This window comes from Mixophyes fleayi, chromosome 10 (genome assembly GCF_038048845.1).
Source record: "Mixophyes fleayi isolate aMixFle1 chromosome 10, aMixFle1.hap1, whole genome shotgun sequence".
Taxonomy (NCBI): Eukaryota; Metazoa; Chordata; class Amphibia; order Anura; family Limnodynastidae; genus Mixophyes; species Mixophyes fleayi.
In genome coordinates this window covers 29,413,695-29,433,224 of record NC_134411.1, presented here as the reverse complement: position 1 = coordinate 29,433,224, position 19,530 = coordinate 29,413,695, and the positions used below count along the sequence as shown (strand labels likewise).

Below are 19,530 nucleotides of genomic sequence, written 5' to 3'. Positions count from 1 at the left end.
GTCTCTAGTGCAGTTGGGCAGCGTCATAGGTAAAATAGAAAGAGGAGGGGTAGCAGTGTTCTTCAAAGCCTCCAGTGACATTCAGGAGAGCTCCATTGCTCAATTGCTAATTGTCATTGCTCCATGCCATACCAGAAGAGCCCAACTGTCCTTGTTGCACACAATGAAACTACTAAGTCCTGGACATGAAGCTCTTACATCAGCACACCCCTATACAGAGTGACATTCCACCTTTTTATGATACAGAATATTCAGAGGCGAGGATGGGACAGAACTTCTGGTTGATGTAGAAGCCAGAAACAACCTCAAGTTGAAAGGTTACCACTGGTCTATGAAAGACAAGGTACAGGGACCAATGAGAATGGGCTACTTGCCCATCTGGTTGCAACAATGGCTAAAAGAAATCCATTTTCCAATAAGGAAACAAATAGGAACAGAACATAGGGGCTCTAAAGGAGTACCCTCCAACGTCTTTAGGACCAAGTAAAGGTTCCAAGGAGAAATCAGAGAAAGCAGACAGGGTAGGATCTCCAGAAGCTGCAACAGGTATTCATGTCACTGTTATTATCTGTATCTCTCATTATAGTTATGTGATTACATAACCGATGCATCCAGGTGAACAGGTGAGACCATAAAACTATATAGGATATGATAAAGCAGTAACACTATTAAACAGTATAATATATTGCTATGAAAAACAGAAGAAAAAATAAAACTATGATGCAGCTTTTTTTTTTACTATATTCCAGGGAGGGTATATGGGGGGTGAGAATTGGGAAACAAAAAAAGGGGGAAAAAAAGGGTGGAAAAATACTGGGTGGTCCATCCACCTTGTTTTTCTCCAAGCCTGGGGTACGTGAGTTAGTGAAACTGAACCAGGTTTTCCATGCCTTATGGAATTTGGGCAAAGAGTTGTTGAGTAGACCAGTAATATATTCCATAGAGGATATTCAGCAGTGTCGGTCTGGTGGGAGGAAGAGATTATTTCCAAGTTCTCGCTATTAAGAGTTTGGAGGCTTGGCATATATGTAGAATCAATCTGTCTGTGGATATGCTCAGGGATTGGGTGGGATTGGGTAAGTAGAAGTATCAAAGGGTCCCAGGGTCAGGGCCTGATTATCATTAGGCTGAATAGGCTGCAGCCTTGGGCGCCAGGCAATTTTGGCGTCCGCCAAATATTTGCAAACTGAAACTCATTCTAAAATATGAAAGGATAGTTGTTCTCCAAAGTGAAAAAAACACATGAGAAAAAAATGTGGTAAGGTTTTAATCTTGACGTATTCCCATGGTAAAGGCTGAAGACAATAAGTCGGGCGCTTGAAGATAAGCGAGTAGGAGAGACAAGGATGACACCGTGCACAGGTGTGACAGCCCCATCCCTCTTCACATCTTCACCCTCAGTAGCGCTCGTTCATGTCTGCATTCTGCTATACAGTTCTGATTTTAATGTAAATGAGTGACAAAGATTGCCATGACCCTTTTAAAAAGCCAAGTAGAGGCGAGTTTTCGAAGCACTGGAACATAAACATTGATGGAGGGTTTGCAGGAAGCCGGAATTTAAATTAAAGATGAGTTTTTATCAATCACATATTAGCCTGGCAAGAAAGAGGGCGTTACTAGCGTATTAGCCTAGGGCGGCCTGAACCCTTAATCAGGCCCTGCCCTCGGTATCCGAATCTCAGTAATCAATTTAATCAGATCTATAGTAATAGTTCACAACTGCTGAATGACGTGGTACTGCCACCAGAGGTGGAAAAATGTGCCAATGTCACCACATTATCTCCAGCATCTGTTAGAGGACAGGGAATTGATGCGGCTTATTCTTTCCGGGACCATATACCAACGTGTGTATATAATTATGGCCCGCTAGGTATTTTAAATGCCTTTCCAAGTTTGTAGGTTATATGTGCAATATTATCGTGGTCGGGTCAAGTGGCACTTTGGCTTCACTATTTTAAATAATAATTGGAGGACTCGGGATTGTTTGGGTTTTGGGGCATAACCAAAAGTTGTGTTGTGGATATTGTGTTATTCCACAATTTCCTCAACACCTAGGGTCGCTGTTGTGCCTGTATTACATTTCCGATCCTGTGACCTGACCCTGTTTGATTACCTTTTGTGTATATGACACTGTCCTGTATAAGACCTGGTTTACATTTGACTTTCCACCCCATACATCTAGATCAGCTACTGAACAACATACTTTGGTTCTGAGATTCATTGTATCAGGGGGCACATGCAGGGGGAATTTCTGGTTCTCCAGAAACGCCTCCCCTCCCCTCCCATCCGTGAACGAATGGGTAAAAAACAGCATGTATTTAAACATGCTAAACATTGCCCCTACACAGGACCGTCACGGTCGCTTCTTTGGAGCTGTCAAAGAAGCGTCCGCGGCGGTGCTGTATTGTTCAGCATCGCAGAAATGGATCTGCAGTGCATGCGCGGCTGCAGCTCCTCCTTCGCATATCTGCAGGCATTACATCGCTGGCTAGCCTGAAGAACGGTGAGGGCTTATATGGCAAAATTTATATATATATACAGATCGGTAAATACTAAATAGGTCTCAGATACTGCCCACAAGAAGCAATCTCGTATAGTATTTTGAGATGCAAAGCTGTGTGATTTTATATATATATATATATATATATATATATATATATATATTATATTTTTATTTTTTTCATTCAACTATATGGAAACCCCCCTTAAAAATCCTGCATTTGCCCCTGTGTATATTCTGTTGGTTCATGAATTAGGTCCATTAATCATAACCTTATACATCTCTTTTGATAATATTGTCATTATTATTGTCATATTTGGTTTTATTAAGGAAAACTTTTACAATATTATTGGAAGGTGGACTGTGAGAGTGTTTTTAATGGTATAGCTATTATTATTACTATATAAAGAAAAGTTAATATTATTATTAATAATAATAATAATAATAATAATAATAATAATAATAATAATAATAATAATAATAACAACAGTTTTGGGACAATTATAGGAGCCAGTGAAGAGTTTTAGATGAAACAAATAGAGACAATTTGGAAGGGCAGAATACAGATTTAATATTTATTACATAATTGCAGCATACATATCTCATGCCAGCCTGATATTTAGTATTTTGTAATAAGAGGTAATACACAGTACAGAAAAGGTGTCATGATAAATAAGATGTATTTTGTGACGTGACCCGACTTGGAACCAGCAGGTGAGATTATTAATACAACGCCTCGTACAAAACTACATATCCCGGCATGCCCCGCGGTGTGCCGCGTCAGGAGTGGGCGTGGTTATTGTCCCTCGCAGCTTCCCGTAGCAGATTCTGCTCCAGAGGCCGCAGCGGCGACAATACGGTAAGTACGGCGGCTGTACCGGTCATTGGGGGCTCAGTGCGGGCTGTGGGGGTCTCCTGGCTCCGGTACAGGGCACTGACCCGTCCAGGCACCGGTATATACCACAGCCAGCACGGCTTACCATGTAACTCACAGTGCCCAGTCCTCTACCAGTGTTACATAACCCACACTGCCAGCTAGTCCCCCACAGTGTCCTCTAGCCAGGCTGGAGCTTTACAGATCCATAGTACCCTGCCAGCCTGACCCTCTGGTACCACAGGGATCAGCCAGCCTTTCCTGTGCCAAAGGAGAGTGGCAGCCTGTCACCCTCCTGTGCTGCAGGACCCAGCCAGCCTTTCACTGTCTTGTGGCACAGACCACTGCCAGCCTGTTGCCCTCTGGTGACACAGGGCCACTGCCAGCCTCCTGCGCTCTGACACAGGGCCACTGCCAGCCTCTTGCCCTCTGGTGACACAGGGCCACTGCCAGCCTCCCGCCCCGTAGTAACACAGGGCCCCTGCCTGCCTCTTGCCCTCTGGTGACGGGGCCACTGCCAGCCTCTTGCCATCTTATGCTATAGGAACCAGTCACTTTAAAGTGCTAACAAACCCAGTCCGTCTGTCACATTCTCATGCTGAGGGTTCCTTGTTCTTGTAATTGTTCTTCATGGCCTAACATATAGATCACCTTCCGATACTTCAGAATCCTAGCAGCTTATCCCCAATATGCTACACTATAAATCTAAAGAGCCCTGTTACTTTGTCACATTCAACCATAGAAGTCTGGGTTCAGACACTTAATTGTTCAGCTTTTTGTCTGTTTGCAAAGTTATAGGCACACTTTGTGTTACCTACAGCTATTTTATATTGAAATGTATATTATGAGTACAATTTATTTTGCAGACCTATCTCTCTCTTTATTTGTTATTGAGTCTTTCTGAAGTTACTGTCTATATCTGAGAAAGACATCCTGTGTCTCTCCAGCTGTTGTGGAACTGAGTACTTGTAGATCCACAACAGCTAAAGAGCTAGAACTTGCCTTAGCCTGATCAAAACAGTACCGCATAAAACACCACCGTTATGGGTTACCTATGGTTGTATTTTTTTTTATAATTTAATAACTATACTTGTCTTTGTGTTTTATTTCTCTGTGGATAAGGTCATCATGTCTATGTCACACCTGTACGGCAAAGATGACGACAGCGATGGCGTGGAGATGGAGAAATTTGAGATCACGGACTGGGATATACAGAACGAGTTCAATCCCAACCGCCGGAAGCACTTTCAAACAAAAGAGGAGGCGATTTACGGCCTGTGGGCAGAACGGGATTCGGATGACGAGCGGCCGAGCTTTGGCGGCAAGAAGTAGGTGTACAGAAGCAGTTTTGTCATCAGATCGTCCCTGTAATTACTTTCTGCACCTGGAGTTCATTCTGTGGCAATATTTTATAAAAGGGTTTTCCTTTCAGTGTAGTAGTATCCTAATAATTTGAAAGGGATGGATGATGATTCGGATGTCGGTTGCTTGTGAGTGGCCGGTGATGCTGCCAATCAGTCGTGCCATCATGACCCAAAACATTGTTTCACTCCCTTCTAAAATTTCTGCAAAGGAGCGGCACTTATTGGCAGATGAGCAGCTCCGCTCCTACATTAAGTATCCTGCAATCACAAGGGGCCCCAATCATGTCTCTACTGGCTGTACTGGGAGAGCCCTGTACCCAGTTATCGTTAGACGCAATGAATAGGAGGCACTCGTGTCTGGAGACAGAAGACTACACTGATCACAAACAAAATACTGCCTGCTTAGGAGCGCTTACCAACGTTTTCTTCTTCCTTTCTTTTGTTGAATTAACTGTGTCTAAAAACTTGTGGTTATAGCCCTGAACTTAGTCATTGCCCTCAGTCCTGTTGACGTTTTGTGTTTTTTGGCCCGGACTAGTTTGGGTAATAGGCAGGGACTTCGTTGCTTACTTAGTAATGGGATAGTTGGTTGCTTTTCTCTTGCCTGTAGAAAGTTTTTGCATTGGGGATCTCCGGGGATAATTTTGACTCCCTTTACGGGTGTCTGGACTTAAGTTATTATCTTGGAATGATCATGGCCTTAAAATTACATTTTGAATGTGAAAAGGGATGGGTTGCAAGAGGTTTTTATGCCATGGCGCTATATAAATAAATGTTGATGATGATGATGATGCGTTTACATTTTTGTCATGGTTCTAGTTTCTGAGTCTCTCCCCCTGACACTATAAGATTATAGAGAGGTTAGCAGGCAGTCATTATGTCAGCTGAACCATGTTCATCAGCATGCAGCCAATCATTTAACCAGGAGCCACCAGTGACTCGTGTCTTTTTGTCATGCCTTAGGAATACTGGTTAGGACATGCTTCGATGAAGTCACTACTTTGTAGTGAATTGAAAGGCCGCATTCTCAGGAATATTGGTTCAGCTGACAAAATAGCTTCTTCCACTTGGTGTGAGGTTAGAGGGGCTTTTTTAAGACCCCAATGTGTTTAATGTCGGTATGACGGGTTCACTATAAAGAGGTGCACTGGTGAAGAGAAAAGGTCTCTGTTTATAACGGGCTACTAATGTATAATATCCGGTTTTCTTGCTGACTGATACACTTTAGGTAAAGGATTGTTCCAACTGTAAATCAAAAATGTTGACATTTATATAATATCATAGTTTAGTCTCTTCCTGGAGCTCTTACGTCATGTCTAGCGCAAAGACGGGCAACATGTGACTCTGCAGCAGATGTCAGCATATACTGCCAGCTGAGATCTTTCAGTTCATGCTGAGTCCTAGTGTAGAATAAACTGTGAGGAATATAACAAAGAATATGTATCCTACCACAAACGCCAAGTTACACGATACAAACGCTCGTGGTTTCGTCTCTCCCAGATCCCGCGACTATTCTGCTCCTGTAAATTTCATCAGCGCTGGGATCCGTAAGACGGCAGCTGAAGAGAGATCGGATAGTGACTCGGAGAACGAAAGTTCTGCAAAAAGAGATGATTTGCCAAAGGATTTTGAACCAAAGAAGCTGAGAACGGTAACTAAAATCTGACTCCCTTTACTATATACGAAGCTATGTCGTTTGTTTAGTATAAAGTAGATACAAATTATCCAAAAATATATAGAGCAGCTTCATGTTCCTACTTTGGTATTAAGGAGCTATGCTGGTCATATGTACTGTTTATAATCATGATTCTATGTTTTATACTCTGATCCTATCTATAAATCATGTTACTGGGTAACACGCCAGGGGTGGATATATAGCTGACTATGTACCTATGACCGTTTAGTATTTGTGTGTTCAGATTTCCATTTTTAATGTAAAGGGCATACCCACTTAGAGAACTGCAACTCTGTTGTGTGATCTATATCATTTCCATATATACAGGATTGCACCACAATGACATTTAAAAGTGTCTTTGACTGGACCCACCCCCACTGAATCAGTACTTGGGGGAGGGGGGTGGGGGTACAAAACAAGGCCTTATGCCATAGTATAGTGTTGTCTAACCTGTGACACTCCAGGTGTTGTGAAACTACAAGTCCCAACATGCTTTGCCAATATATAGCAGCTTATTGCTGGAAGGGAATGCTGGGAATTGTAGTTTCACAACTCCTGGAGTGTCACAGGTTAGCCAACACTGCCATAGTGGAACCTTTGACCTCTTGGGTGCCTGATGTAGGACCAGAGGTCATGTAGTAATTTTACTTAAGATAAATTCATTGCACTGTATAAAATACACAATGTGTGTTAGTTAAAATTGTAATGCAAATCGACTAAATTAATAATGTAGGTTGGGTCAAAATAAAATTGCTACTATAAGGAATTTGACTTGGCCATGGACAACGTCTCTGCTCTAAGATGTGGGGGTTTAAGGAGGATCTGATATTTGTATTCACATAACATTAAATTGCATTTTGTTTTGTATGTTACAGGGGGGGAATTTTAAACCATCCCAGAAAACATTTGCTGGAGGAATCAAGTCAAACAATGATTTTGGGTCTTGGGAGCGGCACACTAAGGGGATTGGTCAGAAACTCCTCCAGAAGATGGGTTACGTGCCTGGCAGTGGCTTGGGGAAGAACGCTCAAGGTATTCTGCTTTAAGAGAGAATAATTCACCTTTCTCTGGTAATGAATAGAAACATATTTTTACTTTGCATAATTTATTCGTAATCCTTATCATATTTCATAATGGTGCAGCACGGTGGCTCAGTGGTTAGCACTTCTGCCTCACAGCACTGGGGTCATGAGTTCAATTCCTGACCATGGTGTTATCTTTGTGGAGTTTGTATGTTCTCCCCGTGTTTGCGTGGGTTTCCTCCGGGTGCTCCGGTTTCCTCCCACACTCCAAAAACATACTAGTAGGTTAATTGGCTGATATCAAAATTGACCCTAGTCTCTCTCTTTCTCTGTGTGTGTCTCTGTCTGTCTGTCTGTCTGTATATTAGGGAATTTATACTGTAAGCTCCAATGGGGCAGGGACTGATGTGAATGAGTTCTCTGTACAGCGCTGCGGAATCAGTGGCGCTATATAAATATATGTTGATGATGAATGGTGTCCCAAGCAAGAAGTATATACTAAGGTTCTAGGTATTAAGAATTATCCTATAAGAAATGCGCAAATGAACATTCAAGGCCCTAAGTGATTGTGACCAATGGACACCAAACTCCCCAATGTATCAAACTGCCAGTTATCAAAAATGTATCATACTCTCTATTGTCATAAATTATCTCCAAATAGACAAATTCCCTAATTCCAGTCCCCAATCACAGATCTGGAATTTACAGCACAGCGGGAAAATGGGAGATTGTAACACCGTCAATTCTTGTTAGTTCATTATGTGTTGTCTTCGCTCAGGTATTACCGCTCCTATTGAGGCTAAACAAAGGAGAGGCAAAGGAGCGGTGGGAGCGTACGGCTCGGAGAGGACCAAGCAGTCACTGCAGGATTTCCCTCTTGTGGATTCCGAAGAAGAAGAGGAAAAGGTCTGTACAATGTTCATCTATTACTCCTGGAATCAGACTGATATGAATCTTCCTGCCCGGAGCTGTCTCCTAACCTTTCTTCCTGATGTGCAGGAGTTTCAGAAGGAGTTGAGTCAATGGAGAAAGGACCCTGGTGGAAACAAGAGGAAGCCCAAATATGCCTACAAGACGGTGGAGGAGCTCAAAGCCAAAGGAAGAGGGGGGAAAATTATGTCTGCTCCCCAGAAAGAAATCTCTCAAGTCAAGGTCAGTTCTGCCAGAACCGGTCTGGTTATATAATGTAGGTGGGGTTTACATTTACAATGGGTACAGTCGCAGACTCTGATTTTTTTTTTTCTTAAGCACAACCTGTTTCTCTTGCATTAAGGCATGCTGCCTGTACAACAGTTGTATTGGCATGGAAAATGCATTAAAAACGCGTTCCATTTTCCCAACAAACAGTTTACCTTCTCTGCAATAAATAGAAGACAGATATATTGAACTAGTTGTTGTAGAACCTCAAGATCATAAACGGTGGCAAAGTTGGTCATCTGGACAGGTTACACTAAGAGAATGTAATTCTCCGAATATCAATCCCGTATAGGCCGATCCATTACGTTGCTGAAACATCGCTCCCCCTGAAAGGCCCACCCGTTACATTGCTGGAACATCGCTTTCCCTGATAGGCCCACCCGTTACATTGCTGGAACATCGCTCTCCCTGATAGGCCCACCCGTTACATTGCTGGAACATCGCTCTCCCTGATAGGCCCACCCGTTACATTGCTGGAACATCGCTCTCCCTGATAGGCCCACCCGTTACATTGCTGGAACATCGCTCTCCCTGATAGGCCCACCCGTTACATTGCTGGAACATCGCTCTCCCTGATAGGCCCACCCGTTACATTGCTGGAACATCGCTCTCCCTGATAGGCCCACCCGTTACATTGCTGGAACATCGCTCTCCCTGATAGGCCCACCCGTTACATTGCTGGAACATCGCTCTCACTGGTAGGCCCACCCGTTACATTGCTGGAACATCGCTCTCCCTGATAGGCCCACCCGTTACATTGCTGGAACATCGCTCTCCCTGATAGGCCCACCCGTTACGTTGCTAGAACATTGACTGTCCCAGGTAGGGCCCATACTTTACATTATGATTCTCGCCCTCTAATATTTCTTTCCTTCATAGACTTGGCTATTTTATTGCTTGAACATAATTCTCCTTACTAGGCCCATCCATTTCAGTTGTCTGAATAGGACTTATCCTGTTCATCAGGTTATCAATCAAACAATGGCAGTTTTGTAGTCACTATATTTATAGCCATTGTAATCACCCACATAATCTAATTTTTGTCATCATTCAGGTAATTGATATGACTGGGCGGGAGCAGAAGGTGTATTACAGCTACAGCCAGATTTCCCACAAGCACAATATCCCCGGAGAGGCCGCCACACAAGGCGGGAAGGACGAGAAGCCCCAGGGGTTTGTCCTACCGGAGCTAGAGCACAACCTGCAACTGCTGATCGAGATGACGGAGCAGGAGATCATCCAGAATGACCGGCAGCTGCAGTATGAGAAGGACATGGTGGTGAACCTCACCCACGAGCTGGAGAAGCTGTCTGAAGTGCTGGGGCGGGAGGAGAAGCTCATATTCAACCTGAGCCAGGTGCTGCAGACGGTGGAGGACTGCGAGCAGAGGATGCAACCGGGCTGCGACAATCCGCTGACGCTGGAAGAGTGCGCGCGTATCTTCCAGATGCTGCAGGATAAGTATTACGAGGAGTACAAGATGTCGGAGAAGGCGGACCTGTCCGTGGCTATTGTCTACCCCCTGATGAAAGAATACTTCAAAGTCTGGAACCCCTTAAGCGTGAGTGAACTGGGCTGTTGTGTTAAAAGCTCTGTAATTCCATTTTACTTCTAATAAGATTTATCTAGTAGAGTTTATATTCTTACTGCACAGTTTCCCACACCTTTTGTAAGAGCGTAGCAAGAGAAGGAACCTCTGCCCCGGTTTTAAACCATTATTCTATATTTGATTAGATAGAAGGCTTTCAGTTTCCTCTGTTATCCTTTTCAAACCTCTCCTCTTCCTTCAGTGCCTCCCTAACTAATACTAACTGAGGAATGTGTAGATTTCGGCAGCTAACTGGGCTGAAGGGAGGGAACGTGGGGTAAACAAGGACAGGAGCCACAAACATGTCCTAGGACATAGTATGAAGAGGAATTGGTATGTTTCTAAGAGTCTTGGACATTCTGATGCATCCAGTACAGAACCGCGTGTTCCACCGATAAAGCAGAGGTGTTAGGCCCTGAAAGTAATTGGCGTCTGATGAGACAAAAACGATTGTCCACTTCCAGTGATGTGGTTCCAAAGCACAATGTGATTTAATAGCAAAAGGTAGCAGAGTAACAAGTCAGAATAAAATAAGTACAGCCATTACTATTGCAGGCGCCCTTGATCCAGAATACAGTCATTCAGTCCTGAAGTCTGTGGTCAATGTGACTGAATACTGGTCCCAGAGCCCCTGCTTATATACGGTCTGAAACAATACAGATGATTTGGCATGTTTCCATAGGTTCAGGCTTCAGGAAGGTCCAGAGTAATGCAGGTCATAGGTCAGTTCAAGCGATGCCATCCAAGGGTGGGGGTCAGCTCTCCAGAAGATGCATACTAATCTTCCCGCCAAGAACTAGTTCAAACTGGTCTATTAGCATTACACAGACAATACCATTCTAATAATTTATTCCCTATCATCCATAACTAGCGTACGCAAGGTGCGAACCTTTTTGTGATTGAATCGGACGTATGCGGATAAATAGGGGATTAGAATGATACCAGACATGATATGTTTCCTGTGACCTGACCCTTAGATCTCACTAACGTGTATATAACATTATAATATTTAACCAAAAACTCTGCTACATTTCGTTACAAATAACTGTAGCAACTAATTTTAATGTGAGCTAATTACATGTGTATGTGTTCGTGTAAATGTGTGTATAAGTGTTTGCACGTGTTGTGGTTATTTACGCCATAGCGTTCTAGTCGCAAAATTCCGGACATAGACAATCGGATTGATAGATATTAAATTGAAATGACCATATCCAGTTATCTGACTTCAATACTGCACAGCATGTAAGAGTTTTCTCTTTTTATATCTCCGATTTAGAAAATCTAAAACACTTGTGTCCAATTTTTAGAAACCGGAACAGTTCATATACCTCAGAGTGCCCACTGCTAGTACACGAGAAGGTGTGGAAATTGGTCTGTTTTCCACTTTACACTAGATTTTCACTAAATCCCCTTCCTATAATTGTACTTTGAGGGTCCCTTTGTTGTACTGCACAAGGTCACTACACTTACATATTGCCTGGACCTCTGCTGATGCTGCCTACGCTCCCCTCCAATCGGCTTCCATTACAGCAGCTATGACGGAACTCTCCTGCTCCAGAGAGACCCACAGAGCACTGACAAGCGGAGCGGAGAGGTCCCGACTAGTGCCTTGGTGGTCCCAGGAAAAGCTCCTCGCCACCACAGTGAGAGGGGCTAGTTCAGATCTAACTTAAAGTGGAAAACGCCCTTTGATAGATGAGGTGTGAACCATTTATCCCTGGTGCTCATTTCTTTAAAAAAAATAAAATAATCCCACCGGTAATTTAACGTAAGGGGGGTGTCCTCACTCTCATGACTAGCAACATTGGGGTCACAGCCCTTGGCCATGGAGTATTCCAAAGATACAGCCCAATATTCAGACAACACCATCTGGAGATTTCTCGAAAGCTGAACCTTGGGAATGAGCTCGATTTTGTACAGTAGCTGAACCAAGAAGGAGGGGGGGCGTGCTTAATGTTACGAAGCTGCAATGAACAACCATTTGTTTTTAAAGACCCATTATGATCAACTCTTGTTTAGGACCCTTCGTACGGGATTGATGTCATGACCAAGTGGAAGGATCTGCTGGAGGAAGGTCATTTGTCCCACAGTGCACAAGACGCCGCTATGGACCCCTATCACAGGTAACTTCTACCTGCCACCCTCCCGTCCAGGCCTTTAATTGACACGTAGCCCTTTATTCCACGACCGCACAGGCCAAGACACATTGCTTGTAGCTGTTCGGTAATTGCAGGGTCACAGGTTGCCCATGCTGACATATAGGGGCAGATTCAATTGTCAAAATATCCGCGTGAGGTGCCTCCGGAACGGCCGTGAGATACCTTTTGCGTGGATTTTTTTTTTTTTTACAAAAGTAACGGTGAGTTTTACTTGCTCCCCATAGAGGTGTGAGCAAAAATCAGCATTATTTTATACCGTATTAACAAAACAAAAAAAATGCATTCGCGATGTTCTTCGGAACATTGCGGACAATTGAATCTGCCCTAAAGTGTACAGTCTCTAGATAGCAATGACAAATATCATCACCGTAATTGTGTGACCTGCCCTGGTTTCTTCTCAGGCTATTGTGGGAGATGTGGATTCCGTTTCTGAGAAATATCATCTCGCAATGGCAGCCCCGGAACTGTGCTCCAATGGTGGACTTCCTGGACTACTGGGTCCACTTGGTGCCGGTCTGGATTCTGGATAATATATTGGATCAACTAATTTTCCCCAAATTACAGAAAGAGGTGAGCTTTATTACAGAAAGAGGTGAGCTTTATTACAGAAAGAGGTGAGCTTTATTACAGAAAGAGGTGAGCTTTATTACAGAAAGAGGTGAGCTTTATTACAGAAAGAGGTGAGCTTTATTACAGAAAGAGGTGAGCTTTATTACAGAAAGAGGTGAGCTTTATTACAGAAAGAGGTGAGCTTTATTACAGAAAGAGGTGAGCTTTATTACAGAAAGAGGTGAGCTTTATTACAGAAAGAGGTGAGCTTTATTACAGAAAGAGGTGAGCTTTATTACAGAAAGAGGTGAGCTTTTGCTATGTTCCAACACAGAACCAAACTGGTGCAGACACGATCTGATTATTAACTTTTATTATCCTGCAGCTATTTACATTTCAGCAATTGGCTTTCAGTTGGATGAAACAAATATGCACTAGTTATACCTGTGTTTTATTATCCTGTTTCCAGTTAGTTTTAGATAACCGTACAGAGGAAAACTGATCACTAAAGGGTTGCAGATTGCAACCAAAGTGGGACTGCGATTCTGCAGGGTTCAAGGCTTATTCACATGGACACATTTGTACTGTGCGCGAGTTCAGATCAGACATGGAAGAAAAGTCAGTTATCTTACAAATCATTGGCCTATGTGCAATACACTGTGGTCTCCGTTTCAAACGTGTGTCACTTTATGGCCGCAAATGTGCGTGTTTTGAACTGTACAAGTACGGTGAACTCGGAATTCCACCACAATCGAGGTAAAAACAATGAGCTTGCATCCAACTGTCAATCAGGCCTTTGATCTGTAAAGATGACTGTGTGGAATACCTGACTCTATAACATATACTGAGCAAAATGATACATGTTCCGTTACCCCAAAGCATATTGCTTAGGAATCATTGATCACATCCGGGTGAAGGAGCCTTAAATTACACTTGTTCAACAATAGCAACAATCCTTAAAGGGCCTTTAAACTTTAAGGACCTGATTCATTAAGGAACTTAAATTAAGAAGTTTTTAAGTCTCCTGGACAAAACCATGTTACAATACAAGGGGTGCACATTAGTTTTCTGTTTTGCACATAAGTTAAATACTGACTGTTTTTTCATGTAGCACACAAATACTTGATAGCTTATTTGTAGACTGAAATTTAAAGTTGATATTTTTGTGCTACATGAAAACACAGTCAGTATTTAACTTATGTGCAAAACAGAAAACTAGTTTGCACCCCTTGCATTGTAACATGGTTTTGTCCAGGAGACTGAAATAAGAAACTTCTTAATTTAAGTTCCTTAATGAATCCGGTCCTAAATACACAATGTGTCGCTATGTAAAGGTGTCTAACAATATATATTATATTCATCCTGGATTACTTGCTATATATTCCTACAATTGCTTTGTGTTTGAGAGCCAATGGCATGGTGGGGGTGGTGGCATTTTCTACCCCTGTACTTTTCTGTGCCTAGGTGGAAAACTGGAACCCTCTGACGGACACGGTGCCCATCCACTCGTGGATTCACCCCTGGCTGCCGCTGATGCAGTCCCGCCTAGAGCCGCTGTTCTCTCCCATCAGGAACAAGCTGGCCAACGCCCTCCAGAAGTGGCACCCCAGCGACTCCTCTGCCAAGCTCATTCTGCAGCCCTGGAAAGAGGTCTTCACCCCTGGATCCTGGGAGGCGTTCATGGTGAAAAATATCGTGCCCAAACTAGGTGAGATGACGCACATAACCCGTCACCTTTTATAGATTTTATTATATCACAATATATGCTTAAGCTGGGTACACACTACAGAAATTACAACCAACTTTTTATGCCGAGCGATTTTTACATGCGATCGATGGTCCGATCGCTCGGTCCATGGACTGCATACACACTAGCCTTGTTTAGGACGATAAAGGGAAGAGCAGACGTCCCTTTAGCGACTTTTTACAGCCATGTTGTTGTGAGCAATGACTGTAATTTCGTACTCACTGTTGTGGATCAGTCGGCAACTTATACACACTAAGCGGAAACGAGATTGGAACGAAAATATTAAACGGTACGACCAACCAAATGAGGCGACAATCGTCCATTTGGGCAGACTTTCGACCATCGTGTCACTGCACACACTGACCCGACTTTTGAACGAGCGGTCGTATGTCGGCTGATTGAGCCGATTATTGGATGAAATCCGTGTAGTGTGTACCTAGCTTAAGTCTTCAGAAGAGAAGTGTAACTGATGCACGTATACACTGTGCACACCTCTTGCGGCTGATTACAGTGTGTTCTCCCAGTTCAGAGATAACAATTAGATGCTGTAACTGTTTAGTAGCTGATACTTTGTCACGCTGTCTTTGGAAGTATTTTGACAGTGACCATAACATGGAGCAGAGATGGGGAACCAATGTCTTTCCAGCTGTTCTAAATGACGGGCATGCTGTGACTTGTGGTTCTCCAGGAGCTGTAGAGGTAGAGGTTGCCTATTTTTCTCATACAGAGTTATACAATTTATCTATGTCAGAGATATCGAGATCAGGCATCCTGGCAAAACCAGACATTGAACCTGCTTAACCGCGCAGCTCCTGTGTATGTTCATCGCGTCTCTTGTCGTCTCTCCCAGGAATGTGCGTCGGGGAGTTCGTCATTAATCCACACCAGCAGCACATGGATGTCTTCCATTGGATGATGGATTGGGAGGGGATGATCTCGCCGTCCAGCCTCGTAGGGATCCTGGAGAAACATTTCTTCCCAAAGTGGCTGCAGGTAAGTGGATTATAAACTGGGCTCACGACTTGCAGCGTCTTCGTCTGGCTGAGCTTTAAAGAGACTAAGAACTGACTTAAGCAGTAAGTGTGTTACCTACTAATCTGCCCTCCTTCTACTTCTTGTAGAAACTTAATAACCATTTCTACACAGAGTCTTAACTATTTGCTTCAAAGGCTAATTCAGATGTTGTAAATCCCTCTGGTGCACTGGAGCACGTCCCTCCCTGGGGACCGAAGGTTAAATCCTGATCTGTTACAGAGGCTGCAACGTTAGGATGTGCGATAGTCCAAGTACCAGGGGCCATGCTCAGACTTCCACATGTGACAGCGTTGGTGAGACGTGGGGAGAGCAGCCACAACACAGCACTCGGCTGTGGTCTAAGAGGCTTTCTTCTTGGATGACCGATTTCATCTGTGTCCACACACTGCATATAGCGCACAGGAAGGAGAGCTCGTAGGAAGGAGCTTATAAAAAGAAAAAAATATATATATTTTTTTCACATAATTAGCATTTAAATAATTCCCTGTTCCACTTTTGGAATCTTCTGTGTAATATTTACTTAGATTTCAGTTTCTAAGATTATCATTTATCTTTTACTATCACAGTACAGATTACTGTCCTTCTACAGATCAGACCATAACATCCTCTGTTGACCAAAACATGGAGAAAATAGTTGTCTTCGGTCTCTGGGTCACCGTTTCTCCCCTTTATTTGAGAATGTCGGTGAACTAATGTAGTGACCAGGCGGGATGTAAGCAGTCTCTCCTCTCGTTACCCAGTAACACAGTTGTACCCGCAGCGCGGTATTTGATTAGAAGCCGATCTGCCTACTTACTGAAGTGAAGGGCAGCTATTAGAGCTGTGAGCCCACGCTAGGATCTAGGATGCCGCCTTGCATGTCACTAAATGTGGACTGATTTCTGGGCACAATAACCAGGGTTTGCTATGGCCACTTTGCTACAAGTGTGGTGCATTTTATAGCATTTAATATAAAGTACGGGTGCCCAAAGCACTGCCCCCAGCTCCACACACCGGCTAATAGCCAGTGCTCAGTGTGTGTGTGAAGCTGGGGACATGGGATGGAGTTTCACAAATAATTGTCAACTTGCAGTGAGTAACTTCTGATTAAATTTTTGATTAAACTTTGTTCTGATCAGTCAATAAATTCCAATAAAGTACAATTTATCCCTTGCTCCAACAGATGACATTATTTTTGTACAGTTTTACTTCCGTTCTTACTGTTCAAATCTTCTTTGCAGGTCTTATGCTCCTGGCTCAGCAATAATCCTAACTACGAGGAGATCACCAAGTGGTATCTAGGCTGGAAGTCCATGTTCTCAGACCAGGTGTTGGCGCATCCTGGGATCAAGGACCGGTTTAATGAGGCTCTGGACATCATGAACAGAGCAGTTTCCTCTAATGTTGGTGAGTACAGACATAATACCCTAATCACAACTAGCTATAGTCTACAGGCTTTAGAACAAGGCTTGGGTGAGTCAATGGCCGCCTCTCCTTATCCAATCACATGCCACGCTCGCTCTGTATATGCTCAGCTTCCAAAATTCTCCGGGTTCTAATGTCTGGAGGAAATGAGGACTGAAGGCTGCAGATAATACTGTGTTTCTACTACTTGCTAGAAGAAAAAACAGGGACTGTAGTTCTGCATAAAAACAATTTTTATAAATAAATTATAAAACCTATTTAAATACATTTTCTATTAACTGAATGAGTCTAGAACTTTACTCTGGATTCCAGAGACCTCTAGAATTAATTAATTATTAGCTATAAATATGCCTGGTTTATGGACCTCCATTTTCCAAGTATTTGTCTTCTAAAACTAACTGATCAGACCTTGCAAACTTATACAGTGGTATACATGAAATGTATCATCATCATTTATATAGCACCAACATATTCCATAGCGCTTTACAATTGGGGACAAACGCCGTAAACTAATAAACAAACTGGGTAGAACAGACAAAGAGGTGAGAAGGCCCTGCTTGCAAGATTACAATCTATGGGACAATGGGAGTTTGATACATGAGGTTAGGTCTACATTTTGCATTTCGGCCCAGCCAGACTGCAAAGGTAAAAGTGACTCATAGGCTAAATGATCCTGTCACACAGCAATGTTGATCAGGGGGTGGTTGTCTTGTGTGAAATTGTGTAACGGGTGGTAATAGGGTACGGTAGTGAGGTTAAGTGGGTGGTTGAGGAATATTATAAGCTTGTCTGAAGAGGTGGGTTTTCAGAGAACGCTGGAACGCTTGTAGACCAGAGGCCCGAAAAAGGTCCTGTAACCGGGAATGGGAGGATGTAATGAGGGTGGAGCTCTCCTAGACAATGTGTACTAGTGTGCGCATATTTTTTCTCAGTGTGTAATAAAACCTCTGGTTATTTTAAACTAATTTCAAGCATAATGGTTAGTACTAGTAAGGGGGCCGGCCACATATGTCTCATGTCTTTGTAAGAGCAGGATTTCAGGATCTCCCCGCAGAAGACCGAATTGTCTATCACTAGCTCAGTGTGTCTGACAGAAGGATTTGTCTTGTGCTGGATGGAGATTTGGATACGCAGCAATACTCACAAATGGAATCTTCAAGTTTTAATGCAAAATGATTTATTTACTTGGTGTTCACCACGGAACGGCCCCACCTAGCGGTAGAATTACTTTGAACGTTACGAAGTACTACAGTGGACTCTATACAGCATAGTGTTTTCATATAGGTAATTTCAGTATTGGGTCCCAGTACGTCTTAATTACCCTAACGACAAAGTACGCAGTCTTTAAAGCGCTGTGGAATTTCCTGGCGCTATATAAATCTTGATGGTGATGTAAATAATTCATGGAGTTTGGGGGAAGTATCAGAGTGTAGCTGAGGTTACAGATTCCCATCCACAATACAATGTATAAGATCTCTCTCTAGTCTGTGTATAATTCCATGTCTCTCCCTCCCCCCAGGTGCGTACATGCAGCCCGGTGCCCGGGAGAGTATCGCCTACCTGACGCAGACGGAGAGAAGGAAGGACTTCCAGTATGAAGCCATGCAGGAGCGCCGCGATGCCGAGAGCATCGCGCAACGGGGCATCGGAGTCTCGGCCGTGCCCATGAACTTTAAGGACCTCATCCAGTCCAAGGCAGAGGAACATAACATCGTCTTCATGCCCCTGATTGGCAAGCGGCACGAGGGCAAACAGCTCTACAACTTCAACCGCATTGTCATCTACATAGACAGAGGCGTCGTGTACGTGCAGGGGGAGAAGACGTGGGTGCCCACCTCATTACAGAGTCTTATAGACATGGCCAAATAGACGCGCGACTCTGTGTGACGTTGTACATTGAACTCAAGATCGTATCGTTTGTGTACTAGTACGATGACAGTATGGAGCACACGGGACAAGAGACTGCAGAGGGAACTATGGAATTATTATTCTACACCCGGTTGTGTCCTAGCTCAGCAGTGACAGCCAAGAGCCCGTTCTACCTGGAAAGACCCAACTTGTTGTATAAATAAATGTGCTGGTTGTTTTCAGAGAAGTGTCTTATCAATCCAGTTTCTACAGCACTCAGTCCCGCTAGGTTTAACGCATTTTAAGAACTCCAGTTAAAATGCGTTTCCCTCCCCAGGTAGAAGTTTGGTGGGGGTTCCTTCTTTGTTTGTTACTAGAAGGTGCCATATTTTCTGTGTCCTGCTCGTACCAGAGAAGTGAAGCCACTGGGTAAAGTTTAAATACCTGGCATCAGCATTGTGTACTGGACGTTGGTTGGGTCGCAGTGGCCCCTGTACACTCAGATGTTTTCAGCACAGTCTCCTTGGCAATATCTGCTTCAGTTTTTACCAGTGGCTCCGATTCACCG

General features: G+C 43.5%; 1 protein-coding gene across 3 annotated transcripts in view; it reads left to right on the top strand.

The window, feature by feature from the left end:
• TFIP11 (tuftelin interacting protein 11) overlaps positions 1-19,209 on the top strand; it is a 36,398-nt gene extending 17,189 nt beyond the window's left edge. Inside the window, exons 1-13 of one of the 3 annotated variants that reach the window (XM_075188309.1) lie at positions 3,281-3,359; positions 4,497-4,702; positions 6,239-6,389; positions 7,289-7,445; positions 8,214-8,341; positions 8,435-8,587; positions 9,687-10,193; positions 12,240-12,343; positions 12,781-12,949; positions 14,393-14,636; positions 15,526-15,668; positions 16,931-17,096; positions 18,634-19,209. In XM_075188309.1, coding sequence (XP_075044410.1) covers positions 4,503-4,702; positions 6,239-6,389; positions 7,289-7,445; positions 8,214-8,341; positions 8,435-8,587; positions 9,687-10,193; positions 12,240-12,343; positions 12,781-12,949; positions 14,393-14,636; positions 15,526-15,668; positions 16,931-17,096; positions 18,634-18,983 — 2,472 coding nt within the window. In that variant the 5' untranslated portion in view covers positions 3,281-3,359; positions 4,497-4,502 and the 3' untranslated portion in view covers positions 18,984-19,209. Of the gene's footprint in view, positions 1-3,280; positions 3,360-3,428; positions 3,454-4,496; positions 4,703-6,238; positions 6,390-7,288; positions 7,446-8,213; positions 8,342-8,434; positions 8,588-9,686; positions 10,194-12,239; positions 12,344-12,780; positions 12,950-14,392; positions 14,637-15,525; positions 15,669-16,930; positions 17,097-18,633 lie in introns of those variants that run through there. The other 2 variants (XM_075188310.1, XM_075188308.1) reach the window with 2 other exon arrangements.
• The last annotated feature ends 321 nt before the right edge of the window (positions 19,210-19,530 follow it).